At 37.5% G+C, this 27,731-nt stretch overlaps 14 protein-coding genes and 3 non-coding genes across 17 annotated transcripts; 5 read left to right on the top strand and 12 right to left on the bottom strand.

Annotated features, from left to right (window-relative positions):
• Nucleotides 1–201: 201 nt before the first annotated feature.
• npr2 (GATOR1-SEACIT GTPase complex subunit Npr2) lies at nt 202–1,431 on the bottom strand (the record flags this gene model as incomplete). The annotated part of the gene is made up of 1 exon (XM_056182499.1): nt 202–1,431. The coding sequence occupies one exon, from the start codon at nt 1,429–1,431 to the stop codon at nt 202–204; it is 1,230 nt and encodes a 409-aa protein (XP_056038276.1).
• Nucleotides 1,432–2,302: 871 nt separating this feature from the next.
• Nucleotides 2,303–3,590, top strand: SOMG_03709 (conserved fungal multispanning membrane protein; the record flags this gene model as incomplete). The annotated part of the gene is made up of 4 exons (XM_056182498.1): nt 2,303–2,569; nt 2,673–3,057; nt 3,103–3,459; nt 3,511–3,590. The coding sequence occupies 4 exons, from the start codon at nt 2,303–2,305 to the stop codon at nt 3,588–3,590; spliced, it is 1,089 nt and encodes a 362-aa protein (XP_056038421.1).
• Nucleotides 3,591–3,821: 231 nt separating this feature from the next.
• On the bottom strand, nt 3,822–5,024 carry swd1 (Set1C complex subunit Swd1; the record flags this gene model as incomplete). The annotated part of the gene is made up of 1 exon (XM_056182497.1): nt 3,822–5,024. The coding sequence occupies one exon, from the start codon at nt 5,022–5,024 to the stop codon at nt 3,822–3,824; it is 1,203 nt and encodes a 400-aa protein (XP_056038422.1).
• Nucleotides 5,025–5,767: 743 nt separating this feature from the next.
• Nucleotides 5,768–8,161, top strand: apl6 (AP-3 adaptor complex subunit Apl6; the record flags this gene model as incomplete). The annotated part of the gene is made up of 2 exons (XM_056182496.1): nt 5,768–6,751; nt 6,800–8,161. 2 exons carry the CDS (start codon nt 5,768–5,770, stop codon nt 8,159–8,161), a joined length of 2,346 nt encoding a protein of 781 aa, XP_056038428.1.
• Nucleotides 8,162–8,303: 142 nt separating this feature from the next.
• mrp2 (mitochondrial ribosomal protein subunit S14) lies at nt 8,304–8,741 on the bottom strand (the record flags this gene model as incomplete). Its single annotated transcript, XM_056182495.1, has 3 exons — nt 8,304–8,319; nt 8,378–8,424; nt 8,487–8,741. 3 exons carry the CDS (start codon nt 8,739–8,741, stop codon nt 8,304–8,306), a joined length of 318 nt encoding a protein of 105 aa, XP_056038429.1.
• A 682-nt stretch (nt 8,742–9,423) lies between these two features.
• bub3 (mitotic spindle checkpoint WD repeat protein Bub3) lies at nt 9,424–10,442 on the bottom strand (the record flags this gene model as incomplete). The annotated part of the gene is made up of 2 exons (XM_056182494.1): nt 9,424–10,061; nt 10,121–10,442. The coding sequence occupies 2 exons, from the start codon at nt 10,440–10,442 to the stop codon at nt 9,424–9,426; spliced, it is 960 nt and encodes a 319-aa protein (XP_056038430.1).
• A 517-nt stretch (nt 10,443–10,959) lies between these two features.
• Nucleotides 10,960–12,096, bottom strand: gly1 (threonine aldolase Gly1; the record flags this gene model as incomplete). The annotated part of the gene is made up of 1 exon (XM_056182493.1): nt 10,960–12,096. One exon carries the CDS (start codon nt 12,094–12,096, stop codon nt 10,960–10,962), a length of 1,137 nt encoding a protein of 378 aa, XP_056038431.1.
• Nucleotides 12,097–12,918: 822 nt separating this feature from the next.
• Nucleotides 12,919–12,990, top strand: SOMG_20191. Its single transcript has one exon. It is a non-coding gene; the product is annotated as a tRNA-Cys (tRNA).
• Nucleotides 12,991–13,593: 603 nt separating this feature from the next.
• Nucleotides 13,594–15,123, top strand: ssr2 (SWI/SNF and RSC complex subunit Ssr2; the record flags this gene model as incomplete). The annotated part of the gene is made up of 1 exon (XM_056182492.1): nt 13,594–15,123. One exon carries the CDS (start codon nt 13,594–13,596, stop codon nt 15,121–15,123), a length of 1,530 nt encoding a protein of 509 aa, XP_056037998.1.
• A 130-nt stretch (nt 15,124–15,253) lies between these two features.
• On the bottom strand, nt 15,254–17,137 carry SOMG_03702 (plasma membrane beta-glucan biosynthesis protein; the record flags this gene model as incomplete). Its single annotated transcript, XM_056182491.1, has 1 exon — nt 15,254–17,137. The coding sequence occupies one exon, from the start codon at nt 17,135–17,137 to the stop codon at nt 15,254–15,256; it is 1,884 nt and encodes a 627-aa protein (XP_056038425.1).
• A 416-nt stretch (nt 17,138–17,553) lies between these two features.
• SOMG_03701 (mitochondrial hydrogen/potassium transport system protein) lies at nt 17,554–18,231 on the bottom strand (the record flags this gene model as incomplete). The annotated part of the gene is made up of 1 exon (XM_056182490.1): nt 17,554–18,231. The coding sequence occupies one exon, from the start codon at nt 18,229–18,231 to the stop codon at nt 17,554–17,556; it is 678 nt and encodes a 225-aa protein (XP_056038426.1).
• Nucleotides 18,232–18,961: 730 nt separating this feature from the next.
• SOMG_03700 (uncharacterized protein) lies at nt 18,962–19,273 on the bottom strand (the record flags this gene model as incomplete). The annotated part of the gene is made up of 1 exon (XM_056182489.1): nt 18,962–19,273. One exon carries the CDS (start codon nt 19,271–19,273, stop codon nt 18,962–18,964), a length of 312 nt encoding a protein of 103 aa, XP_056038427.1.
• Nucleotides 19,274–19,420: 147 nt separating this feature from the next.
• On the bottom strand, nt 19,421–20,752 carry gpa2 (heterotrimeric G protein alpha-2 subunit Gpa2; the record flags this gene model as incomplete). Its single annotated transcript, XM_056182488.1, has 2 exons — nt 19,421–20,364; nt 20,632–20,752. The coding sequence occupies 2 exons, from the start codon at nt 20,750–20,752 to the stop codon at nt 19,421–19,423; spliced, it is 1,065 nt and encodes a 354-aa protein (XP_056037818.1).
• A 2,084-nt stretch (nt 20,753–22,836) lies between these two features.
• On the bottom strand, nt 22,837–22,951 carry SOMG_10079. The gene has a single exon (XR_008803612.1). It is a non-coding gene; the product is annotated as a 5S ribosomal RNA (ribosomal RNA).
• A 744-nt stretch (nt 22,952–23,695) lies between these two features.
• wtf28 (wtf meiotic driver) lies at nt 23,696–24,782 on the bottom strand (the record flags this gene model as incomplete). Its single annotated transcript, XM_056182487.1, has 5 exons — nt 23,696–23,775; nt 23,834–23,929; nt 23,969–24,190; nt 24,236–24,469; nt 24,668–24,782. The coding sequence occupies 5 exons, from the start codon at nt 24,780–24,782 to the stop codon at nt 23,696–23,698; spliced, it is 747 nt and encodes a 248-aa protein (XP_056037927.1).
• Nucleotides 24,783–25,686: 904 nt separating this feature from the next.
• On the top strand, nt 25,687–26,560 carry SOMG_03697 (uncharacterized protein; the record flags this gene model as incomplete). The annotated part of the gene is made up of 2 exons (XM_056182486.1): nt 25,687–26,182; nt 26,238–26,560. The coding sequence occupies 2 exons, from the start codon at nt 25,687–25,689 to the stop codon at nt 26,558–26,560; spliced, it is 819 nt and encodes a 272-aa protein (XP_056037826.1).
• A 316-nt stretch (nt 26,561–26,876) lies between these two features.
• On the bottom strand, nt 26,877–26,991 carry SOMG_10078. Its single transcript, XR_008803611.1, has one exon. It is a non-coding gene; the product is annotated as a 5S ribosomal RNA (ribosomal RNA).
• Between the last annotated feature and the right edge of the window lie 740 nt (nt 26,992–27,731).

Below are 27,731 nucleotides of genomic sequence, written 5' to 3'. Positions count from 1 at the left end.
TGAATTTTAAACCAAACAGTTTTCATTTGAATAGTGCCAGGTAGGATTTTAGTTACTTACGCTTCTCCTTTATTATGAAAAGTACTGCAAGTGATCCTCCTTAATGAAATTTGTCAAACAAGCATAGGAGAAGTATGTATCTTTACTTTCTTGACAACATTAATCAATTAGAAATATCTGTGCTCATTTTGCGAGAACACATCACCGATAGATAAATAAAGCGTCCCCCAACTTTGAAATCATTTCGTTTATGAGTTTAGGAGACTTTTTTAAGTTGACGCACAGCTCATCAAAATGATGTGTTCCATCAAGCATCTTAAGTAACCTTTCTTCTTCAAACGTTAGTTTTTTTTTAGTATTCTTACGTTCAATATAAGGATACTTGTGGACACGATATATAAGCCCCTTTATTGTGCCAAAAGAGATTAATCTTCGAACATCCAATCCTCGAAAAACTTCGCGATTCTCGTTCATCCAGTCTTTGACACGAAGACCTTGTCGAAGGGAACAGTATAGTCTAAAAATTTTTGCAAAGGTCACATATTTTGAGGAGGTGCCTTGAAATGAAACGTAAGAAACACATTCCTCTTGAAAAACGGGATCTTGCAATAAGTCAGCCGCATTCGTAGTCATGGCATATATATTATGAAATTGAAAAATGTCAGCAATGATAAGGCACCCGTAGTAGAGAAAGTGCTCCATGCATTTTAGACAACTACTATAATCCACATTTGCTATTTCCGCAATCCTTTGTACTGAGTTTATCCCGTTAATATACGGGTATACCTTTTGTACAGTCATATCCCAATTTTTATCCATAAGCAAATCTAGTTGAGCAGTCAATATTGGAACATGAAACCCCTTCACAGCTGGAGGTGAAGGAAAGCTTGGAAATAGCTTGATATTGATTGAATTTTGATCATCCAACTGAATCATGCATTCACAAAAGTTGTTCATGTCTTCGAGAATTTCCTCAATGACACTAAATATGACTGAACGCTTTTTTGTATCAGAAATATAACGGCTTTGCTTTTCTAGAACCTCCAGGTTACGTGCAAGTCGCTTCACTAGCGGTATGTAGCATGCTGAATCCTCTTCTTCGTGAAACACCATACACATGTTGAATATAAGAGTGTTTCTTTCATAATTGCTCCCAAAAATCGAAATAGGATGCCCAACGACTTGGTAATGGTTTGTACAGACAGTAATCGTCTTGTTGCAGAGTTCGCGTTTGGGAATGGCATAGTCAGATATATTCTCAAACGGAATCAACAGACCTTTTCCACCATCTTGGTAAGAGACAGAACCAGCAGGAGCTTCACAAGCGACGACGGGCCCTTGAAGGGGGTCAAAGATTGCAAAAAAAATTGCTAGTAATCGTGGAGGAAAGCGATCAGCCTGATCAAACCAACCTTCCTCTGAATACTCCATGAAAGATTAGGTTTGCGTAATAAATAGCCAATTTTAGTCAAAGTTGTTAATTATACTCTTTTTATTGCATGAGTGCGTATTTGAAAGAAATCGTATTTGGTATGGGATAAGTTTAGGTTGTGAAGAAACAGAAAGACGCTGTTCTTGGCTTTAATCCCAAAGCGTTATTGAAATATCCGGGTATGTTTTTATTTTTAAAAATATGAAGGTATGTATACCAAATCAGGACGCTTTACGGCTCCTAGTAGATTTTCACCGACAGAAAGCTTAGAATAAGAGGATTATCGTACACCAAGAGAGAGGAAACAGATTTAAGTAAACATTAATATACTATGAGTTTCATTTTACAAAGAAAATACTAATTCATTTTTTGTGATTCAAAAGGGTACAAAAGCGAAAACAGCACTCAAGAAAGCAACCTGCAGTCACTAATGCTTCTATGGAGAACAACACTCTTGGAGTAAATGCATAAAAGAAAAAAGTTTTTAATCGTGAAGCTTGTCAAACCAAACAGAGGAAAACTGCACAAGCTTCTTATAAATTCCTCGTACTTCGTACAATTCAGCATCTATTTTTCCACATGTTTATTCACACTGAAATTTCTCCATTTTCTATACGACGAGAAAAGCCTTTAAACCATTCATTCAATTCACATATTGGTATATGATTGCCATTTTCTTGCCTAATAATGTTTATTACTGTAGTTCAGTCGGTAACGCTATCTATGAAACTATGAAACTTTAGATATGCACGAATGACGATGTGCGAAATTTCTTCGGAGAGGACTTGAAATTTCCAAACCACATTAAAAGAAAACTCTCATTTCATTGAGATGCTAAACAACAAAAGTTTCCATTGCTAAGGATGTGTGATGAAAGTATCATCCTTCTTCACAAGTCCAAGGACTTTTTTTAAGTCACTCTCGAGAGTATCATTTTCATTTCTCTTGATTGCCATATTCGAGGCCATCATCATTATATCCTTTGAATCCTATGTTTTTGGTCACTTTTATGATTGCCCTGATTTAAAATCCATATATTCTAATTCGCTGTCTGTAAGCCTGACATTGCTACTGCTTTCCACGATATTCTTGGTTTACATGACACTAGAAGCCCTCCAGACAAAAAATACTGTACAGGTAAGATATAAAACACCAATTGTCGAAATTAGGCTGTTCCTTTGAACGTTTCCTTAAGACAATTGATGGATTTAGTTCACGAGCAGTTAATTAACGAATATAGGTTGTGGCTTTATGTTGTTTCCATATCGACCTTTTTATAATTTCAATTATTCAAATTAGCCAGATATACCACATTTACAGTTTCGCATTGAGTAAAAATCATGATGGAAAAGCGGATCCGATGAAATTTTACATGAGCGCGTTTGTTCATCATTACTCGAAACTACATTACCTTTTAAACCTCCCTTCTGAAGTAAAACCTTTTTTCTGCTCTTTGCCTGCTATAATTTCCGTCTGCGGTATTATCTTGAGTTACCTTGCCTACATAATAAATCGAGAAAATGGTTGGATTATATACCAAAAGATTGGACCCGACTTTTGTATGCGGCGATGCTATTTAATGCATCGGGTTTTTATAACATTGATTAAGTTTGACTTATATTATTGTGAGTAGTCTTCAACCCATACCATAAACTAACAACTTGTGATAGTGCTGGGAACCTCTATTCAGTATGCCATGATTATTTCAGAGATTAATACGTGCGAACTTATTTTAACCATCCTTGTTATACCTCCTATGATTGCTGTGATAATTGTGGCCCTATATGGTGTTACCTATGAATCGCGAGCTGCTATGTACTTCTCTGAATTTATGTTTTTATTGAATATTGCATATACTCTCTTTAAGATAATCCGAATGTATTTGCCTGGTCAAATACAAAGATACACAATTTCTAGCAGGGAAATTGTTACTACATTTTCTATATTAAGCTTAATCTTGTTGGTTTTAACCATGATTGCTGGATTCTCTTGTTGTAGTAACTTTAATAAAGGCCTGAGAAACTATTGTACGGTTTATTTATTCTTTGGCTTTGAACATCTATTAACTGTCTGTATAGTGATATATTTGGAGAACAAGAGAAAGCAAGACGCAGGTTCCGCGTATTCCCCAAATTCTCGAATGACGCTTGATGATTAACACATATTTTTCTTGGTTATTTCTTTTTGTTTAACTGTCATCATTATTTCTTTTAAACACTCATTCTAAGCATTCGTTACTGTTTCTTTTTGTGATTTTTATTTATTCATTGCTCTTTTTCCATTCGTTACATTCATGATTGTCTCTGTCTTCACGGAACGCTATTACTTTGATTGATTTTTATCTTATTTCATTATTTATTCAATATTTAATTGTTCTCCTTTTCCAAAATTATACATCAAATGAGTTAAGGTTTAAGGGAATAGTAAATGGCGCGTTTGTAGATGAACAACCGTAAAACAATTTGACAGGTACTGTCAATTCCATCTCTTCCTTGTTCTCGTTTTTCTCGTCGTGAATGTCAAATTCATCTTCGGGCTCATCATATTCTATGTTTTCTTCAAGTTCCTGAAAATCCGGAGCAAATGCACTCCAGCTTTCTTTTTGTTCAACTGACCACATGTAGATAGCTCCTGTATCCAAACCAACCGCCACTATACAAGGCAATACCGGGTGCCAATCTACATCCACAAGCTCTTCTTTTGGACCCTCCAATATTTTGACGAGCGACCCCATACCTCGTTCCCATACATAAATGGCATGTGCCATTTGATACGTAGTAGCCAATACATATTCTCCGCTAGGACTAAATCCGCAAGAGTTCCACTGTAATCGATTTACCACATCTTGAAACTTATGTTCCACTTCAAAATTTTCCAAATCTTGTATGCTTATCGTACGTATCACTCGATCTGTTGAGTTCATAATTAGATACCTTTTACAAAAGCTCAGTCGCAGTTGCTTGATATTTTGAGACGTTACTCGATTAGAGCTTCTTATACGGATGGGGTTGATTTCAATAACATGTAACCATCCCTTTGAAGTCCCGGATATAATATACTTTCCTGAAGGGTGGAATATGCAAACGAGAGTTACGTGTTTTGAGTTTCCTCTTCTATCCGTCAGAGAATGAGGTCCTTCAGTAATGGAAGGAAGAGAAGTAAAATGAGGAATTCCGTCTCCAACCTCAACAAGACAGGGAGAATCTTCTAGGATAGAAGCCACGAACATATTCAAATTAGAAGGATGCAATTCAGCTGCCCAAACTGGCGCCGACATTCTCAGTACGTACCTGACAGACCCATCAAGCAAATCCCAAAGTATACACTTCCAATCCCTAGCTGCAGACAACAGAAATCTTCCACATTCTGACCAACAAACAGACTGTACTGCTCTGGTATGGCCTGTAAGGATCCGGGCTACTGAAGACGTTGATACATCCCAGACCACGACCAGTCCATTTACAAGCCCTGCAGCCAACACATTTCCAATTTTGTTAAATCTGATACTCGTAGCATGTCCGTAGCGTAGGCTCCCTGTCAGCGTCTCTGGGTAATCAGGAATAGAGAAAGGATCAACTAATTCTAGATTCATAGGTTCCAAAAAATGCAAAGACGTGAACGATATTTAATTTGCTATTCTTGTAATGCAAAATAGAACTTTTCCTATATTATCGTGTAAAGACCCTTGCTATTGCAACAAATATGAAATAAAATTCACAAAAACAGAAATTGCTCTAAAAATGGGCGTGTTCCTTTTTTCTACATTTAGTTAATTTCAATGATGAAAACTCATTAAAAAGAACCAAACGGAATGAAAAGTTTCGAAAACAAGGACCCGTTTCCTATAATAAAAAAAGGAAGCGTCGTGTGCGAACAGAAGCTAAACTCGAAACTATTTTGGTCGTCGATTTAATGAGGTCTCTTTTCAGATTCAAATAAAATAACAGACAGTATAAATATACGTGGTTTATCCCAAAGATGCCCTTTCCATCTGTATGCCCGGCCTGGAGGTTCGTGATGAATGGTGAATAATAAGTTCGTGCGGAACATCTTTTTATTGCCAATTAATATTCTAAAATAGTAAAAGATAATTTATAAAATCAGAGAGCTACACTATTTACATTTGGTGTGCTACCTGTTTCTACTTGTCGACGAATCTTACTTCAACTATTAAGTTAGGAAATGAATAGATCTCAAAAAGCCTTCAGTTATTCGTGAAAGTTTGTTTGATAATATCTATAAGAAGAATAATTAATTGCATATAGCAGGCAATTAATTACTGGAAAGACTGTTTTAAAGATTTCGATTCTTCACAGAGTGAACAAATTTCTCACAATGACAAGTCTCTCCTTTTTATCTACCCTGTCTGGAATTGCAGAAAATGCTAAACAAATTGCTAAAAACTCCAACATAAATTTTGAAGACCATGAACTTTCTCACACAGAGTTGGTACACCTATTGGAATCAAATTCAGAGACGGGAAAATTAGAAGCTCTGCATCACCTCATTGTGCAAATGATGCATGGAGAAGATGTTTCAGTTTATTTTCCTGACGTTGTTAAACTAGTAGTTTCTGAAAACCCAGAAATACGAAGACTTGTGCATATATACCTCACACACTATGCGGAATTTAACCCTGATTTGGCCTTGCTTTGTGTAAATACCATCCAAAAAACACTTTACGACAAGAATCCCCTGGTTCGTGCTGCTGCTATACGCGCTATGAGCAGCATCCGAGTGCCTGCCATAAACGGAATTGTCCTATTAGGAATCCAGCAATCTATTAATGATTCTTCTCCATTGGTTCGCCAAAGGGCTGCTCTTGCAATTTTGAAATGCTACTCTCTTGATCCTTCCTATTATGACCAATTAGTAGAATGCATTCGTCTCTTATTATTAGATAGTCATCCTCTCGTTGTTCCTGCTGCATTAGCCGCATTTGAGGAAGTATGCCCAGAAAACTTTATCATATTTCATCCCGCCTTTCGGAGAATTTGCACTCTCTTTAGTAAATTTACTGACTGGGATAAAACAGTGGCATTAAAAAGCATGATTCGTTATGCTAGGCTAAATTTACCGAAACCCGAGTTAACAAATACAGTTCATAAGGACTTGAAGCTTCTTCTGGAATCTGTTGATTATTGCTTTTATTCCTTGTTACCTAGTACAGTTTTGGCTGGCTGTTGTGCATATTATTATTTGGCTCCAACGAATAAACTGGATACAATTGTCAAACCTCTACTCCAGCTTCTCACTGACAAATCAACTATCCGACTCAACACACTATTATACATCAGACATATAACTTTTTCAAGACCGGTACGCTTTTGAGCATTTGTGAACTTGTTGACTAACTGACACATATAGGAACTTTTTAAAAATCATATCAAATCATTTTTTTTGTTTGGATCCGACGACGTGAAGACATCTGTTGTGAAACTAGAAGTCATTTCGCATTTATTGGATCCTGAAAATGCAAATTATGTTCTTCCTGAACTTTTTTATTACGTATTTAAACACCCTATCTCGAAGGTAGCATCTACTGCTGTTCGAACTATAGGACATTTCGCAAAAAATGCTCGTTCTATGGCTTCATTATGTTTGAATTCTTTATTGCGAATGCTGGAATCGGATAACGACTTGATTGTAACCGAAGCAGCCTCTTCACTACGAATCCTCATTCATAACGACCCCCAGGAAATGTATCTACAGTATTTAGCTTCGATTTATGAAAAGTTTCATGTGCCCGTAGCAAAAGCTGTAACCTTATGGCTTATTTCCGAACATTTACAGCAAATGATTTATGTTGCTCCTGATTTACTTCGCATTGCTGTAAGAACGTTTGCTGACGAGGAATTAGAAGTAAAATATCAAATTTTGGATCTGGCAGTCAAGTTATACGTTGCAACCTTAACATTCGAGCAAAACGAATCAAACGATGAGAAATCAAATCCTGTTGTTTTATTATACAAATACGTTTTATCTATAGTCCATTTTGACATGAGCTATGATCTACGAGACCGTGCTCGATATTACAAGTCGCTTACTAGTGCGCCCTTTACAGACTTTACTCGGAGGATTCTTCTATCAAACAAACAATTGCTTAATTCGACTAAAAATATTAGCCAAGATTATTGCTTGGGTACAACTAGTGTTTGCTTGGATGATTATGTACAGGGTTATGTACCTGTTCCGGAATGGGCCGATGTATCTGTTATACCGGAGGATGATGTTCGTGAGACTGATCTGAACATAGAAACGACTACTAGTGCTGGACCATTCTCTTTTCAAAATACAGATATTATTAAACCTCTTTCTTCTGATGCGTCTACAGGAGGAAACCCCAATTTGACGTCTACTGTTAAACCAAGATTCGTTGGTCAGCAATCCTTGGAAGAATTCTACCAAAGCGATGATAGCAGCGATTCCGAAGAGTATGAAGAGTATGAAGAAGATGGATCGACTGCTGAGGAAGTTACGGAAGAAGAAATTGAAGAGGAAGAAAACGACGATGTCAATAATGGTTCTGGTGATGATGATAATGATGACCAGGTTGATGATTATGAGAATGAGCATGGAGAATCACCAAGGGAAGAAGAGATACATAATAGTACTGAAGGGTATTATACTAAAGAGAATGCGAACACAGGAAGTAGTTTTCTATCTACTGAAAGTGTCATGAACAAACCAATTATCCCTGCTGAGCAGAATCTTTGGCGTTCCGAATGATTATATGTGATAGTTTCAAAAAAAATTTAAAGCGGATGTTTTAATATTATATAGTTAAGCATAGACAGACGTTTATGAGCTAGATAGAAAAAGAGATGGGAAGCATCATGTTCCTTGACTGTTTGCAGAATGATAAAATTGACTACCAAGAAGCCTTTCTAAATAATTGTTAGAATTTATCGATAAGTTGTGTAAAATACTAAGCAAGAGACATACCGTACGCCGGGTAATACATTGGCTCTAGCTTTCAAACGGAAGGCAAACTAAAGAATTTTACGTTAGCACATCAAGCAAAGCCATGTCATTAATTTCGACATCAACATACTCTTGCAAGTTGGAATGCGCGAAATACACCACGACCTCTACCAGTAGCAACGCAACGATTTTTTATTTTTGTAGGATGCGAGTTTTCTGGAAGAGAATCAATTCTGTTCTTAGCCTCTAATCGAACTCGTAGAGGCAACTCAGGATTTCTGTAGATATAGAGATTGCTTTGGCGCTCAACTTCATGTTTTGCGAAAAGGTTTCTGCAAAGAAAGTCTCGATACGCCTTGTGTTTTAAACGGCCAACGAATTGCATTTTCTCAAAGAGATGCAACAGAAATAAGTTTAGAAAGTACAGACAGACCGTAACTAAAACAGGAAAAAGGAAGGTGAATTGTACCTTCGGAGGTTCGTTAATGCCCAAAACAATATAAGACTAGCTAGAGTAAAAGTAATATGTTCTAATAATATAAGGTTAAAGAATAATCTTACTACGCGTATCAAATTATTTTTATGGAAATAATTGGTCATGAAGAAAACAGATTAGGAAGAAAGAGAACATAGTAAATTAAATAAATTAGGATAAGTATCCGTAATAAGTAGAAACTCAAAGTAATTGTGTTGAGGTAATTTGGTAAGACTGGCTATGGTAATTACAATCAAAGGATTGGAGTAACAGATAACTTTCCCATAATTGTCACTGTATTTCGATTAAATATTGGACAGATTAAGGAAACCTGGTTAACGAGCAATTAATAAATTGTAACCCCAACTTCGCAGAACTTGCTGTGGTAGTATCCTTACAAAAAGCAAAACATGGCTTTATAAACAGTTACGTTTCAATAAAATCCTATCTCTTCTATGCCTACATCCTGCTTTCTGAGTGAAAACATCTAGTTCCACGTAATTAAACATGAGAGGGTTTTCGTAGTTTTAATTGAAAACTCGTTCTGACGGGTTAGACATCTCACATAGTTGATTCAATTTTCAAACAAAAATCAAGCACTTCTCTTGGGCATAGCAAAATCGTTCTCTAGAGCATAAATGTAAACACTACCGTTGGCTTCATCTTGGGCACAGGTAGCCACAGAAAGTAGTGATCCATCAAAATTATATGCAACGCTAGAAATACTTGTTTTTGAGGGATAAAGTACACGAAGTCGCTTACGCACTTGAATATCCCAAAAAGCCACAGATCCGTCGCCGCCTGCCGTAGCAAGAGTTTGATGAACAGGGTGAAAAGTAAGAGCATTCACAGGATATACAATGTCATGTTGCTTCTGAATTTGACGGTGGCATTTAAAGGTAAAGTTCTTCGTCTGCCACTCTGGACTCGGATTGAGATATTCTATTGATGTTCTTCCTTCAATACTTGAAGACACAAAGCCTTCACCACTGATGCAACAGACATCTCTAGTCATATACTTAAAGGTTGACGGCCTTCTTTGGAAAGGCAGCTTCAAGTTACGAATATCGTATACCAAATTTTCTCTCTCGGTGCATCCAAGGACGAGAAGATTCAGAGCTGAACTAGCAGCTAGAACTTTTTTTTCAACATGTTTCTTATCTATGGCCACTCTTTGCCGTGGATCCCATAACTGAAAAGATTGGTCCCAAGAACCTGTCATGAAGCACTCTAATATTCAATACATGATTAGCAAGAAAAGCAAGAAACCCATACACCGTATTTCATACCAGACCCTTGAATAGCAGCCGTACAAGACACTCCCTTTCCATGTTTGCCAATGACTAAATGAGTACCAGATGAAATGTCTACTAAATACACTAGTCCGTCAAGACTTCCAGCAAAAGCCGCTGTTGCATTTAAATATCCACTGGTTAAGATTGGACTAGAGAGAGTATAACTCTGTAAGCAACGCTGTTCTTCTGCAGCCTTTACCAGTTTTAGACCATTGTCCCAAGAGCCTATAAGTAAGTGATCCTTCTCTATTGGTGAAAAATTTACACTCGATATTCCATCTTTAAAATCATTTAGCCGTGTCAATATAGATGGCATGCCCAAATGCGTCACTTGTAGGTCTTGGCTACTCTGGGAGAAAATGTGGTGAATCCATATACGTTGAAATATGCTGGTAAACTATACGGATGTGTCTTTTCAATATTTTCTGTGATTGCTATTGTCCTCTTACTATCCGTGCTTTCATCAAATTTTAGCTTCCCTTCTTACTGAAGTTATGATGAACAATCTGAATAATGGATATACAAGAATTCTTATTAATATCAAAAAACAACTAAACCCTGAAAAATATGAGGATCAGTAGTAATTTAAAATAAAAAAAGTAATAAAATAAATTAACAAACGAACCTGATCCGTCTTGGATTTTTGTTGAAACTATACAAAACATAAAAGAAGGAATTCGTAAACTATGATGACGAGGACCAATTGTGTAGTCATCCGCATTTAAACGATTTAGCAGAATTTTTCACAAGACAAAAAGACAAAACAAAAAGAATCCAAAGATTTTTTAATAGGAAAGAAAAATAGAGGCCCTCAACAGTATACCCAACAATTTTTAATAACCAACCTTAAATTCACCGGGTTTAGCAACGACATCAGGCTCCAATTCTTGGCGCTCAACGGTTCGTTTCAACGCATGCTTCAACATGTCGACAGCATCGGCGGTGATTTGAATATGGAAAACGACACGAGGTCCCATTAGAACGATACCGGCCTTTTTGGCTTCGTCAACAAGAATAGCCACGTTTACATTGGTAAGGATAGCAATGCTGGTTTCAGGAGTAACTTCAAACTCAACTCCCAATGACTCGGCGTACTTGGTGAAATCTTGACAGTATTTATGAACGCGAGTGAGCAAGGGGAAATTGCGTTCAATAGAGTGCAAACCAGCAGCGGCCAACATACCAGACTGACGCATACCACCACCATAGGCTTTACGAAACCACGTAGCCTTGTTAATGACGTCCTTAGGTCCAACAATTACACTGCCGATGGGGGCACCGAGACCCTTGCTCAAGCAAAGACTGACGGTGTCGAAATAAGAACAGTATTCTTCAATGGAGACACCGGAGGCAGCGGAGGCATCCCAGAGACGAGCACCATCACAGTGAAGGGGAATGTTGTAGGATTTTGCAAGAGCAGAAATACGAGCAATTTCTTCGATTGGAATTACGGAGCCCTTAATCGTGTTTTCCAAGCAAATCAATCTAGTAGGAGCAAAGTGAATATCTTCTCCGATGATTAATTTGCTCTCGACTTCTTCGGCAGTTATGTACTTTCCGTTCTTAGGAGCTACAGGACGTACAATGGATTGAGTGAAAAGTCCAATAGCACCAGCTTCCCAGTTGTAAATATGAGCACGGTCGTCACAAACGATACTGTGAGGAGGTTGATGAAGATGAGTACGGATACATAGTTGGTTTCCTTGAGTACCAGAAGTGACAAACAAACCAGCTTCTTTTCCGCTCAGTTTAGCAACGTACTCTTCTAATTTTATAGTGTCCTCATCTTCTTCATACACGGCGTCACCATCGGTGGCTTCGTACATGACTTGGCGCATTTCGTCCGAAGGAACTGTAAATGTATCACTACGGAAATCATTCCAAGGACGATACTTCTTCTCAGAGTGTCCGTTCGTGGTAACAGAAGCAGTTTTGGGAGGAACTGTTGTATTACTGGTTGTTCCGTTCATTTTTTTTGCAATCGAAAAGTGGAGAGCTGCCTTTTATTTCAGTAATCAAAGAATCTTTTCTAAATAAAAATTCTAGAGAGCGTAAACAAGACTGTTGAAGCCAAATAAAGACGCGTATTCCCTAAAAATCGTTCAATCGAAAAGTTTGCGGTTGAAGCAACTTTTACGTTTTAGGGAAGTTGGTTGTGATTCGGTTCGGGTAAGAAGGTCGAACCAAAGGCAATTTTTCGTAGATTTGATATACGATACCGCAATCAAATTTCACACAATTTCTAAAATCAGATTAGAAATTCCAATAAACAATTGCAATCTAAATTAACAAAAAAGAATCCACAAAATTGAATTTTATGAACTTTTATTGTTGGTAGTGGTGTGCTCTGCGAGAGTTCTTTGCCTCCGATTTCTACAGATTTTTCATTACTAATAATAACAAAATTTAAAATAACATTAACAATTCTATCGAGGTTTATGTTCTTTGATTTTCCAATAGAAAAATTCAAAGTCAGCAACATTTGATAAGATTCCCGCGGGAATCTCTCAGACACGTTCATCGACGGAAAGGGTCTAGCACAATACCCGACGCGGATGTCGTGATCGAAGGAAACAGAGAGGAAGCAAAACTTCTCTGTGAAAAAGAGGTAAACAAACAATCGCGCTTGATGTGTTTTAATGTGAAAAAAAATAAATATAAAAATAAAAATAAAAATTAGATAAAATGACTAAAAGATGAAAAGAAGAGAGCACAGCGCGAGACTTCAGTTTGAAAAATTTAGTTGACTTCACTTGACTAAATCCAATATAAAAAGCGCTTACACTGTATTTGGGGTCATAGCTCAGTGGTAGAGTGAGGGATTGCAGCTCCCCAGGTCACTGGTTCAAATCCGGTTGGCCCCTAAATACTTTCCTTTTCCTTTTTTTACTTTTTACTTTTTCCTTTTGGCTTGCGGCTGTTGGCTATTGTCGGTGATAGTTTCTTTAGGAACTGAGGCCAGCAAACATTTAGCCTTGCATTGTTGCTGTTTCGTTGACTGTGTGATGGTGGATTGCAGGAATGTCATATTAGATTCTTTCTTAACCCAAATTTTCTCTCTTCTATAGCCTTTGACGAACAGTCATTTTCGTAAAAACCCATGCTTGATTGTGTTGCGTTTGTTTTATTGAAACAAGTCTTTTCAATACCTGTTGTTTGGCTTTCTTTATTTACTTTTGTTATGCTTAGCGATGCATCGTGTTATGGTATTTTATATAGCACGATTGAGAAAACTCGCTATTTGAATGCTTAGCAAAATAAACCACCAAGACCCATCCACGTCCTTTTGACACAGCAAGAGAATCGAGCAGCATTTCAGCTCACCAAAGCATTGACACGGGGTTCTTTTATGTCTTTATTTATTTTATTTTTGTAAATTTTTGATAGGGTTTCTTATAGTCTGAGCGAAAAAAGTCTGTGTGTTTACGCTGGTATCGTTGAATTTATAGAAAGCTAAACGCGTCAGAATGTCCTTAGAAACCGTCCCAGCTCCGTTTATCGTGGAGCAAATGCATCCCATTATTGTGCCTTCGTATGCAGGGTGGTTTGATATGTCTAAAATTCATGATATTGAACGAAAGTCGAACCCAGAGTTTTTTAATGGAAAATCTCCTCTAAAGTCCCCAAGTGTTTACAAAGAATATAGAGATTTTATGATCAACACTTATCGCTTGGAACCCACTGAATACCTAACTGTTACTGCTTGTCGCCGAAACTTAGTTGGTGACGTATGTGCCATTATTCGTGTGCATGCATTTTTAGAGCAATGGGGTCTCATTAATTACCAGGTGGATCCAGAGACAAGACCCCCCTTTCGACTTCCTCCAGTCTCTGGTCATGTGCAAGCGATCAACAACACTCCCATCCTGACCCAGGAAATACTTTCTCAACATGCACCGATCAAAAACGAAAACGAAACCCCTACACCCAAGTTCTTAAAAGTGGAAGAACGCGAATATGACCCAAAAGAAGAAAAACTCAAAGTAAAAGATGATACTCCGGAGAAGGATCCACCATCCTCTTTGCTTCCTCACAAGACCTGCTACTCTTGCGGTGTTGATTGCTCGCAAGCATGGTACCATAATCTCAAAAATAAAGAATATACCATCTGTCCTCATTGCTACCACCAAGGCCGTTTCGCAAGCTCTTATACTTCTTCTGACTTTTTGTTTATGGAAGGCGTTACGTTTGCTCATGATCGAGATGCCCCGTGGACTGAGCAGGAAACCCTATTATTACTAGAAGGAATTGAAGAATACGATGATGATTGGAATCAAATTTCTCTCCATGTCGGTACACGTACAAAAGAACAATGTCTAGTGCATTTCTTACAATTACCAATTGAAGACCCTTATAAGAAGGTTCAACAGGATGATTATGGCCCTTTTCAGCAAGGATTTCTACCTTTCAGAGAAACTGAGAATCCCGTGTTGAGTACCTTGACATTCTTAGCCTCTATCATCCAACAGCAAACCAATTCAAATCCCTCTGCAAAATTCCCAACTGAGAAGCATTCTGAAAGTCCTGAAAAGAAAGATAAGAAAATGGATTCACCTTCATCAAATGCTCTAGAGACTGCCGCACGTGCCGCGATAAATGCTGCAGCTGAGAAATCAAGGATAATATCCTCTTGTGAACGCAGACATTTACGTCGTCTAGTTTTTCTTCTTATTCAATCTCAGCTTGAAAAAGTTGAAATAAAAATGAAGGTTTTAGAAGAACTGGAAAAATTCTGTTCTTTGGAGCTTTCTGAATTAGACGTCCGTGCCAAGAAACTCATCCTTGAGCGCCTTTCAACCAAGAGGATGCTCTTAGAATTCGACTCACAATTAAAAGGTGCTCTTAATCTTGGCGGAGAAGAAGGTTTGAGGATTTTAGACGATATGATGAATACCGAACATACAGAAGTGTCGCTTACCTTTGAATTGCCAGAGACCGGAATGATTTCTCCACTAAGTGCTGAAAATTTTGAAAAGTATCATGCCATTTCTTTGTAGTTATATTGTTATCTTGTTTAATGTTCAAGTAAGCTTTAATGGAAACATAATCATGCTGAGCCCTTGTTTGGTTTTCTTACAATAGAAAGGTATCTAGAATTCTTAATCGTTCAAGAAGTTTTCATTAAAATTAAACACTACAACCATGCATTAAACTATTCTTTGGCCATTCGTATCCAGTCATTTCCCAGCTCGTTTTGTTCGCGTTTTTATAAGCAATAGGATGGTTTGCAATATACTCAGTTGTAGGATACCCAGGTGGATCACATCCAATGTGCATATTGTCATCTTCAGGGTCCTGATAAATACGGATGAAATCAATCGACATGGTGGCTGGCATATGCAAATCCCGGAAGTAGTAATAAGCCCAATTATTTGAGATACCCAAATTAAATACGATGGACATGGGTTCCTCGCTTATTTGTCGGGCCCCGACGTTACCGTTAGGACCAACAGCTGCTCCAAGCATTGTCCAAGTGTGATTGGGACCTACAAACCATGATACATATCCATCGGCTTCACCTGGCTTATAGTCAAAACCATAAGTTTGGAAAGCCCTCCGTTCATACCAACTATTGTTTAAAATAGTTATTCCGGATAATGCTTGCTGAAACGGACCACCCACATAAGAATTCATGTGGGTTACGCTTTGATTGTGGATTACCAAATAATCATAATTTGGAAGATAGAACAGATCAAATGGAGCAAACTGACTAGATTGGGAAGCGGACCCAACGTCAAGCTCATCATCCGGGTTAAGCTTTTCAGTAGATCCTTCAAGCGCATCGATCTCTGGTGCGCCACGGCCAACGCCAAGGCTAGGATGATCTTCACCATCGCATGTGCAGCTAGACAATTTTTGTCCGGGTAAATACGATATGCCATCCCAAGATGACTGATTTGGTGTTATTCCAGCGTCACACTGGGAATAAGAATAAGGCCATACTCCTTCTGTCGTGGCCATATAACCAGGACGAGCGAGGTTACCAATTGTCCACAGACCGGGCCATAAGCCAGCGTGCTCACCAGAGCCTCCAAGTGAAGCAGAAATCTCTATGATGCCGCCCTTCCAACAAAGCTTGTTCCATGATTGCAACATGCCGGATCGAAAATTCAAATTATGATTTGCAAAAGATTCTAGTTTAATATCCAATGTACCATTGACAGTAGTTATTGCATCTGGATCATACCACTCCAAGTCATTAGTTGCAGCATAATGTAAATCCGACGCCTCCCAGAACTGGTCATCTCCAGGATAGAAACTCCTACCTGGTTTATTGAATTCATCAGAAAACATCAGTTTGTAGTTTTTTCCATTTACACCAACCTTGGTTAGCGCAGAATCTGGAGTGTCAGGATCCACCAGGTCAGTTCGAGGAAAACGCAAAAGACCAAATAGATGATCAGTAACTTGCTCAGCCATAGCAGGGTTATGTTCCTTTTTAGGAGAAACATTTCCAGTGTAGGTCAACGCTGGGAAGATTATGAAAAGCAAAATGAAACCAAGTAATAAAAGAAGAAGCGATATAATATCCCCCCAGCGAGACCAACCCAAAGACTTCTTATATTGATCAACACTGAGGACGGAAAAATTTGGATTATGAATATCATCATCCTCCTCTTTGCACCGGTAAATCCAATTAGCATCAAAGTGCCCGAACAAGGACGGATTAATGATACTTTGAGCATAATCTGAACCTTTAAATCCTTCTCTGCTACTTGCAGAGGAGTTAATGCCATTATTAGGATTGCAAAAGAAGGAAGGATACCTGCTCAATTCCTCTTGATGAAGGAGGGAGTGTGAAAGAGCTTCGTTAGTAATAGGTGTTTCTTCGGAATGAAGAAAGCTATTTGTATTGGGAAGAGGGGAAATATTTGAAGAAGTAGAGGTACGCTCGGAAATGTTGAACGATGATGACCCAGAGTTAGAAGAATGATCAGAGTGATTTAACCAAATGGGACTAATGTATACACTGTCAGGTTCTTTAGGCAGCTTTGCTGGATCGAAGTTCATTTTAAAAGAAGGATTGAATAATAAAGAAAAAGAAACTACTGAATTTAAACGAACGAAAAAGTATGCAAGCTGGCGGGTCAACCGACTACAGGAAAAGAAAGAACAGAGCTTAAGCTATTGACGAAGAATAAATTCCTGAATTGAACAATACCATAGAATGGGGTTTTTTTTTTAATATTGAAGAACGTATGAAGTTCTTCACCCAGCTCCGTGAAGTAAACGAGGTAATGGTAAATGAAGCATTTCGATGTTCATGGGGGTTTTCATAATCCTGAGACTATTCTTTACTCATAGATGTGTCATAAGTTCAGTGGCAGTGAGAATGAAACCAAAGGCATTGCATTCGAATTAAGTCATTTTCGGTCTTTTTTCAGTCATTAACATTTCATCACAAAGAGATCGATGATCAAAGAAGCTTATTGATTTTTAGAAGACTTTAGTTCTTGCTCAATAGCTCTTTCATATCGATCACTAAATTCTTGGTGTCCAACAGCCTCGTTTAATTTGTGGTGATCACCATCTAAATAGGAACGATACGCCAATTCGATTTTTTCATTACTTTGAATTTGAAGCTCTTTATTGTCAAGTAGACGAGTAATTTGTGAAGCCCCAATCAAGGCTCTATAGTTGCAATATGCTCGGTAACATAAATAAAATCCTGGGACATTTGGAACGATGGGAACTAGGATAAATGGTATAGTTAGAGGAAGTCCTACAATGTTAGCAATTAGATTATTTCGGTGCAACCGTTTCATTTCTTGTAGTCGAATGAGTTCTTGGAATATCCTGTTAGGTTCTAAGGAATCGGGTCGCTCTATGACAGTCGAAGAATAGAATTCCTTGTCGTTGAGCTTTTTAGCCGATGATAATGATCTTAAAAAGCTTTCCTCATGGGAAGTTCGATGTAACACGCTGTTTCCTAAAGAAACTGTCTTTTGCCTAATGTAGCTTTTAGACTTGCTCCAAGCATCCCAAGTATTGTAGATACGATTTATTATTCTATCATGGATCGTAACCTTTTTCAAAAGGATTTCTGATGGATAGCAATGCAGAAAAACCCTTTGCTTGGGTAAGGGAAGTGCAATAATCTTCATCGATGCTTTTTCTCTTTTTTTCTATAAAAGTACTACTTTCAAAGAAAAGTACCTCTGTGTTTAATAGTATCGTTTTACTGTCTGAAAGGATAAAGATGAGGGTATGTTCAATGTTCTAAAATCCATGTCATCATACCGTGAATAGTACTTTAGTAGACACCATTGCAGATAAAGTCGTTGCTACATAGATACGAAAATATACCTTACAAGAAGCTTTTATTTAAAAATTGACTTTCTTTTTTCTTTTTTTTCTTTTTTTTTTTTTTTTTTCCCTTGAACACAATAGACAAGACTATAGAACGTTACTGGATCTACAGTTTTATACGAACAACCTAAAAAGAAATAGAAGCATCATAAGAATAAACATCAAGTATAAGCAAAGTAAATTTTATTCTTTTATTTCAGCACTATATTTTATAATATCAGTTGCTGGGTTTTTCATTACAATAGACTAAGGAACAGAGAACACTCGGGCGTAATCATTCATTGATACGAGGAGAATACCTTGTAAAAAGGAATGTTGAAGGCATTTTTCATATATTGTAATAATATGGAGATGCCAAACTGCTATTACGAGGAATTATGCGACATTAGAAGGCATTATTAGCAAAAGATTATCCTTTCTAGGGAAAAAAATTGACGATAAAAACAATTTATCCCTATGAGTACTCTTTATCCTGTTTGTCTCTTCTGCTTCATTATAAAGGTCCGTAAAACGTTAAGGAGAAAGCTAAGGAAAAAAGAAAAAGAATACACAAAAATATTTATGTGTATATGTATATACATATGAGTATGTACAAAAGAAGCAAATAAGCAGAAGAAACCACAAACTATTTGGATAAAGATTGGGAAAAACACAAGTTGAAGCGAATGCAATTTTGTTCAAATAATATGGACGTTCAATTTTATATATCTGATCCATAAAATCTTCACTCTCAAGTCCTTTGTAGGCTTGCTTATATCCAACGTACATACCAGACCGTTTCATGCATGGGAATGAATCCATACAACCAAACACTTGCAAAGCGATCAATGGATCCATTTAGATAAAGATGTGAAAACAAAAATGGGTTTCTTTTTTTGATTTTTTTAGGAAAAAAATGAAAAAAGGGGTCATTTGACAATGTAAACGGGGAACCATTGTGCACGTAGGTACGGAATAAGGAATAAAAAGAAAAAGAAAAAACGACTAGAACATTCCGACTTCCTTCAAGCTATGTTGTAAAATTGTTTCTGTTACAGCAGCAAAAACAACTTTAATATTGGAAGTGTCAACGGCAGTAGTTATGTGAGGGTAAATATTATGCCTAAGTCGGTTGACGCTGGGATTCACAAACATCCAAAGAATAAACTTTGTAACGCCTTTCACATTGGTTTTGCCAGAGTATTGAGGGAAATGGTCGGTAAATGAAACATATTCCAACTTTTTTCGAAACAAATCAAACTTATTTAAAAAGAGAATGATGGAAGACTCAACAAACCATTGGCTATTGATAATGGAATCAAAAAGAGCAACACTTTCAAGCAACCGGTTCCGGTCAGCGACATTTCGTTCATAGAGCTTTTTATCGAAATCATTGAGGGAAACACAAAAAATAATAGAATTGACGTTTTCAAAGCAGTAAATCCATTTCCTCCGCTCGGTCCGTTGTCCACCGACGTCGAACATACGGATTTGTAAATGGTTTAAGGAAAAAGAAATTTCAGAGATCCCCATTGTGGAATTTCGGGAATGCAAAATGTCATCGATGGACGGTACGTAGTCTGGACTACAGATGTCATTTGCACGTTGAAAGAAGTAAGGAGCAGAATCAATAAGAACAGAATCGTTTCTATACATGCACCTTCGGATATTGCTGACGGACCATAGGTCGAAAATGGCTTTTCCGAAAACCGTAGAGACAAGCTCACCGGGATTGGGAATAAATCGTTCAACGATTTCACAATTATGAATGTTTAATGGATCTAAGGGAACCTCTTCGTTCCCAACGAACCTCATGAGCATTTTTGCCGAATCCAGTAAATTCCGCCGGACAACAGGAATAAATGACATGATTTCTTCCTGGTTAAAACCATTTGCGTTTAAAATTTTAATTTGTTTGCTTACAGTACTTTTTCCGCTATCAGAAGCACCTATTCGGGTTAGTGACAAATTCATATGATCAACCCAGAAAGCGATTTTCACCCAGGTCAGCGAGTGGTATGGAGAGGGGGAAAACAAAAACAATCCTTACAAACCATTCCATCTCCGATTTCGCAATTGCAAACATTGGATGGAAGGATCGTTGATGTTGCTTGTATTCAACATTCCATACCACATCTGTAAGCGCTATGGGAAGACGACGCTGAGGCGAGTTTGCATAGACTGGCTGAAAGGGGAGATTTGTTTGTTGGACTTACCTAATAACAGAATTTTGTATGTTTTGCGATTTTTTAAATGTTGAGCCTCAATTTGTTTTTCAATCTTATGACTGACTTTTCGTGAATCTCCGTCCGTGGACAGAGTACCAATCATGACCATGTTGATCGACCTTGCAAGAGAGGAGAGGAGAGGAGAGGAGAGGAGAGAAGAGAAGAGAAAGCAAAAAAAAGGAAGGGTTTTAATCTCCTTTCTTGGAACTTGAACCTTACAGCGATCCAAATGCAAATGGAAAAGATGTACAGGTTAAAAGAGAAAGAGAGTGAGATAAATAGAGAGAGAGAGAGAGAGAGAGAGAGAGAGAGAGAGAGAGAGAGAGAGGAGAGGAGGTTTACGGGGAAAGGAAAAAGTTGTGTTTTCCGTTAAATGTATGTAGAAACGATATCACTCACAGCGAGACACACGGGCACACACACGCGTCTGGTCTCTTTTGTTCGTTCGTTCGTTCGTCTGAAAAATCCAGTAGGGAAACCAGCCCGGTATTTGACAGTAGCCCTGTATTAGAAAGTCAAGTTGATGTTGATTTAACTAAATTAAATTAAATCTAGCAAGCAACTAATGCACGCCAAAAAAGAAAAAAGAAGAAAGATGAATAAATAAAGAATTTTTTTTTTCCCTGGCCGAACCCAGTTCTGTAGAAAACCCCAAGCAACCCAAAGAAATGTATTTCCTTTTTTTTTTCGTTTCTTCTCGTTGGAAAGAAGCAGGAGAAAAGCAGAACTACTTTTCCTGGAGAGGAAATGTCAGTAAATTGGCAATTCAGCGTCTGGCTTTTTGTACATGCGAAAACGAGTAGAACCTGCAGAAAGAATCACGGTTCTATGTGAGAGCCCAAAATAAAAAAGCAAACAGGTATGAAATGGAAAGGCGAAAAAGCGGCAATGGCTACTAGTTTATTTATACTCCTTACGTCATGACTTTTTCATTGCCGGAAAATATTTAGAAGAGGGGTTCATGGAAAGAGGGGTATTTTCCAACAGAGTAAGAAACAGAGGAAGGGTAAGGCATCCAATAAAAGATAAAGGTTCGTTTGTTTAGGGTTTGATTTCGGTCCAGAACCAGGCAATTGAGGAACAAGTAGCGAAGAAGTATCGAAAAGTGGAAGCAAAAAGGCCGCGTGGGGGTCATCGATTAGGTAACAAGATCCAAGTCGAATGGTATGAATGATTGAGTGGGGGATTCTAGGGAAAGACTGGTGGGGGTAGGAGATCGAAGTGGTGGACGCAAGTTGAAAGGAAGGTTGAGGTGAGGTGGAGGGCACGGAGTAGAAAGGTCAAAGGGCAGGGCAGGGCAGGGCGTTGAGTGGAAGTATTGAGGAGAGAATTAATGAAACATAAATTGATAAAAAGAAAAAAAAAAAAAAAGAAAAAAAACGAAAACGAGAACGAGAATGGATACCAGCATTCGACGACGACTCGCCGATGCCTACCCATTGGGGTATCTGTCTACCCACTTGGGTGTCCATTAGAATCAGACTCGTCTGTGATGGAAAAAGTGTGGTGAGACGTAGAATAGAAATCAACAACAAGAAAAGAGAATTTAAGGAATATATCCAGGTGATTATAAAAAGAACGAATGGTTTCTTTTTTCGAACTATGCTCTAGATAATATGGGTAATATCTGCAAACAAAAAAAAATAGAAATAGAAAATAAAAATAAATAAATAAATAAAAATAAAAATAAAAATAAAAAAATAAAGGATAAATAAAAGAAAAATAAATAAGCAAATAAATAAAAATTCTACTCGAAACGTTTCTGCATGACACTCAACTGCTAAATTCATAAGCCTGGTTTACGAATTGAAATAGTTAAACAACAACCCTATTTCGTCAGATCTAATCAACAGTAAACTGACAGCTATCTTTGGCTAGCAGGAATGCTTCTAGCTGAAGGATGGAATGATAACCAGTGTGTTTCAAATGGTTTGTTTACAAAAGTATTATTGCGACAATTCTTTAAGTTTATGTATATGGGTAAGCTCTTCTAATATAAACGTACAGTGCTCCTTTGTAATAACTATTGTAATAACGGCGGTTTGATCATCAGTGAAATGTAAACAAAATGAAAAAAGTCAGTTGCATGTCCAGCAAACACAGAGAAACGCTAGTACAATCTTGTCAAGTGAAGTGAATAGCCAACGTCAGCAACAGAAAAGAGAAGCAAAAAAGTAAATTTAAGAATGTAGGAGCCTACAGCACCCCGGATTCCCATGTTGTCTCCAACCATAGTACTAACGAGGCCCTCAGACGCTTAACTGCAGTGATCGGACGGGAACTGGTGTTTTCGCCTAGGTGTGGCCGTAGACGTTTGTCATGGTCTGTAAAGATAATTTATTACAAAAATAATCCAGTCTTTTATTTGGCTTGATGAACTACAAGATCCAATTCAACTCAGTTCTATCTGGTATTTTTCACGGCTAAATGGTGAATGCTTTCATATTATAAGAATAAGATTTGAAAACACGCAGTTTTCTCTTTTCTATTGATTCACATTGTGGTCGCAGAAGCATGAGATTGAGTGTTTGAGTTTATGGGTTGAAAATGTTACTTAATATAAATCGGTTCTACTTATACATTTTTCATGGTCCGTTGACTTGACTCTCTAAATAAACGATAATTTAATTAATTAAACTACACCTGTCGAATCTTTCGATCTGAAGATTTGTGCTTACTATACTGAATGAAAATAATTACTGTTGAAACTCACTTTCGTCCTTGCCAATTATAAGACATGCAATTACACGACTCGGTGTTGAGCTAAACAATAATTAATTGCGATGGAGTTTTCGTCGGAATAATTAAATAATCATTAAAAAGGGTGTTCTATTCACGAAGAAGATGAACAATGCGTAAACAGCGATGCTGTGAAACGAATCAACAGATTCATGAAAGAGCGAATAAGAAAAGCAATTAAAGCTATCATATTAAGATAATGCTTACTTTGGTGGATGCGAATGCAGAAACTTGATGGACTGCAATTGACATGGATGCTTCCAAAGAAGATGCGAAATATAAAGAATGAAAGCAGGTTCGGTATAACTCAAACTCAAACTTCAGCGCTTTGCTCAGCAAGAGGCTGAAGTTCGATTTCTTCGTTCTGAGGTACTTGCTCTCCTCGATTTGTATCTTTAAAATAGGTTAATTAAAGCCCTAACGATAGCAAGCATTTACGAAGTGTACATACCTAAAATACGATCCACAGCGTTTCCTATGCCGTTTCCTATTCCGTTTCTCAGATCGACGAGAACTAATCTTAATAGTTCACGCGCATTTGCATTCACTAGAACAGTTAGAATAGTTCACAGGTTGTATGACATACTCGTCAATAAAAGAAACAAGACAACGTTAACAAAACAAACAAAATAGAAAAAATTATTGTTTATCTTTTCAAATCCTGTGAACTTCTTTGCAGCATAATACGCGGTGAAACCGAGGACATCGAGAAAACACACACATAATACTGAGATACACATAGCTGACAATACGTTTTTGGTTGCTCTTCCAGCTTGCGTGAACCATTCTTTAGGCATTTGAGTTATTACTAATAGTTAGTGAGTCATTAAAAATCCTGAAATTAGTTTCTTACCAATTGTCAATGACAGAAATAGAGCGCACCAAACGCCAAAAAGTACCCAAACGGCAAGCTGATTAAACGGAATCTCATAAACAAGAAGAATGACCCTCGCAATAATCAAGCATACATTATATACAATAAAAATAGCAAAAACAATTGCTAATTCACGAGGCGTCAGATATCTTTTCTTTTTAGAACTTTCTTCTGTTTCAGGAGCCATTTCGAGATCAATAAATTTGGTTGAAGCTAATGGATGCATTAGTAACTGTTCTTTCGTTGTTTGTGAAAAGGATAGAGGTATTCGCCCTGTTTGTTGACAGTTATCGACCAGGTGATTGAATTCAAACCCAACAATCAAATAAACAAGCATAATTCTTCCATCATGAGCCGTTCAAACAAGAACACAAAGAATAAACCTTTCCTTTCCATTTCAACTAATCTTACCTGAATACGGAGGAGGCGTACCATCAGAAGGAAACGACTGACTATCTACCTTTTCATCATTGAGCGTTTTGGAAGAGTCATCAGAATCTGAAATAGGAGTATATTTGTTTTTCATATTTACAATGGCAATTCAAACCAAAAAATAGCACCGATATTTACCCTCTAAACGAAATCAACTATTTAATCACCAAGAAAAGTCCGTAGGAACTGGCTCCAGTTTTCACAGATCTTTCAAAAAAAGGAATTGGACCTTACGTTAAAAACAAACAAATTTTTCAACACAACTTTTCCCTTAAAAACCAAAGATGCGAGTTTGAAAAAATCTTGGTAATGGCTTTTCGCATGTCTCAATCATAAAAGCAGCGAGATTATGTCACTGACTGGTCACAGTCCTCGTTACGATTATCCAACGCTGGTTTTTCATTGCGATTTTCCTAATAGTATAATCCAAAAGAGTCGTTATTTATTACAAAAAGTAAACAAAGGAACATTTGGCAAAACAACCATGCTGTTTGCTTAAATTATAAAAACAGGATTAGAAATGCATATCTTTGTATTGGAAGGTTCCGTAATTTTGGCTTAATGAATTCCAGGGAAAAGGATTGAACACTCTAGATTTTCGTAGCCTTACTTTCAGCAAATCCATCAGAAGCCTGGAAAAGCAACGTTCAAACTATCACGAACGATGTTTGTAGTGACAAGTTTATTTAATTTATTTTGATTACACGATAGAAACAAACAAAAGCGATTTCGGACTGTTCATTCATTGTAAATATATATAGAATAGCGTACGCTTACTAGCTATCTGTATGTGTGTCAGAGAGGGTGAATGACAGCTTCACCTCTGCAAAACTCTAGTCATTGCCATTGTGGACTCGATTCATGTAGTTTGGAGTTGTTACAAAGTAGATTTTATTAAGCTTGTTAGTCGGATCGGATGTGTGCTACTTTTTGAAAGTTCTGACATGAATTTGGGTGTTTACTGCCTATTTGAGTAGGTTTTGAAGGAATTTCAGAAAATGATTGAAAAAAACAAATACAAAAAGCTAAAAGATGCTGATTCAGCTGACGTTCCTCGCTTGGGCACTCTTGCAACGTTTGACGGTGAACTGCCACGGTACAATGAAATCTTGAATTCTCATCTAGACGACTTGGAAAAAGGTCATGCACCTCCGTACTCAGAAAACAGACATCAAGAAGCGTCTACCAACATGGCAGGAGGAAATATATTCTCTATTTCTTTACGAAATGTCTTGACGGCATTATTGTGGTTAATTTTCTGGCCGGCAAAAATTGTGAGAATCCCCGAAGCACAACGCAGACAGGAAAATGAATCTGCTCGGCTTAGTTTTTGCTTTATTCTTTCGGTCATAGTAAACTTTTGGTTTTCTTACAAATACCTTGTCCCCTTTATAAAGGAATCGATGAAAGAATCTGTACGGGTAAACTTTCAAGCTACTATAGCAGCTGTTCTTGTCGTCGTGGCTCTCTACATGTTTCTATATGTTTGTTCATGTAAGTGAAATGGTGGAATTTTAATTTGATATGTTTACTAATGGGGTACTTTTAGTGTTGGTGGATTCAATAGTTATATTGATTCCTCTAGTTGATTCTGGGATTTCCTCGCTTTTTTCTGGGATTTTTTTTGGAATTTTTTCTGTGATTACTAGTGCTCTAGGCTTCAGGATGTCATCGGATAGAAACGACTTGACGGATGATAATAGTATCGCATTAAACAGCTTGCCACCAGAGCCTGAAAACCAGTTCAACGATCGTAGTGATGATACTTGTAAACAACCGTCCTCTGAACATACCTCTGAACATACTGAGCAATCTCCAGGGTTACGCCAGGAACCGGGTCAGTCTAGGGATGTTGAAAGCGGTGGGAATTGATTTATACATAAAGTAAAACGTTGTTTATTATGATGTCCGTTCTTGTTGTTTTTTCTCCAGCATGCTTTTGCTTATGTTTATGTTTCATCTTTGCATTTTGTTTCTTATATTTATTCGTCAAGCACTTTTTAATTATTGATCCTTATAGAATCTTTTATTTTCTAACTAATAAGGAATATAAGTGATTATTGAATCATGGATGACCATTGCTTCCTTGCAATCACTAGTAGCTATAAGTCAAAGGACCATGTCGATCACGATTAAAGCCATGTGCTTCAATTAAAAGAGCAACAGAAAAAAGAAGCAAAAAGTGAAAAGCCTACAGCATCCCGGATTCCCATGTTGTCTCCAACCATAGTACTAACGAGACCCTCAGACGCTTAACTGCAGTGATCGGACGGGAACTGGTGTTTTCACCTAGGTGTGGCCGTAGACATGTACAATAATTGATTGATAGTATATAAATATAAAGCTTCCTTGTCAGTGTGAACCAACTTTCTGATCGGCGATTCTTCGACTGTGTTGTCTCCAAGTTTGTTCATTTGCACCGTTTACAAGTCTTCCGCGAATCAAATCTACTGATGTGTTAACCCTACTGTACACTATATGAGAAAGGAACGTCCCATCTTCGGTTCTAGGAATGACAAGAATGTGACTCGAGCAGATACCTTTGGTGTCTTCAGTATACAAATACCTTTTACTGACATTTATTAAGCAGAGATCTTTTTGATGAGACAAAAATCAATGCTTACATGCCAATGTTTTTCGTCGCATTCCTGGACTTCGTGACTCTACAAATCATAGAATAAAATCAAAGCAAGTATATACGGCTGGGCAACTTTCATCGCATGTTCTACTCAACGCATCGACAACGTTCTGAGCACTGATGAAGCATTCGCTTTGAATTTAGTAGCAACGGAATTCATTTAAAAGCTATAAATTTTAATGAAACGATTAAGAAGATTTATGAAAGAGTGAATGAGAAATACAAATAAATAACCCACGCTGGGACCAAAATTATCCTTGCTTTTATGTATGCGACTCTATTCGTATGCGAATACAGGAACTTGGTGGAGTGTAATTAACATCAATGCCTTTGAGATTGGCGAAAATCAATGAAGATATACAACAGTTTCGGCAAGACTAACGAAATAAAAAAAATGAAATCACA

Source organism: Schizosaccharomyces osmophilus, chromosome 2 (assembly GCF_027921745.1).
Source record: "Schizosaccharomyces osmophilus chromosome 2, complete sequence".
In the NCBI taxonomy this organism is placed as follows: Eukaryota; Fungi; Ascomycota; class Schizosaccharomycetes; order Schizosaccharomycetales; family Schizosaccharomycetaceae; genus Schizosaccharomyces; species Schizosaccharomyces osmophilus.
The sequence above is the reverse complement of the archived record's forward strand: the minus strand, read 5'-3'. Positions and strand labels throughout refer to the sequence as shown.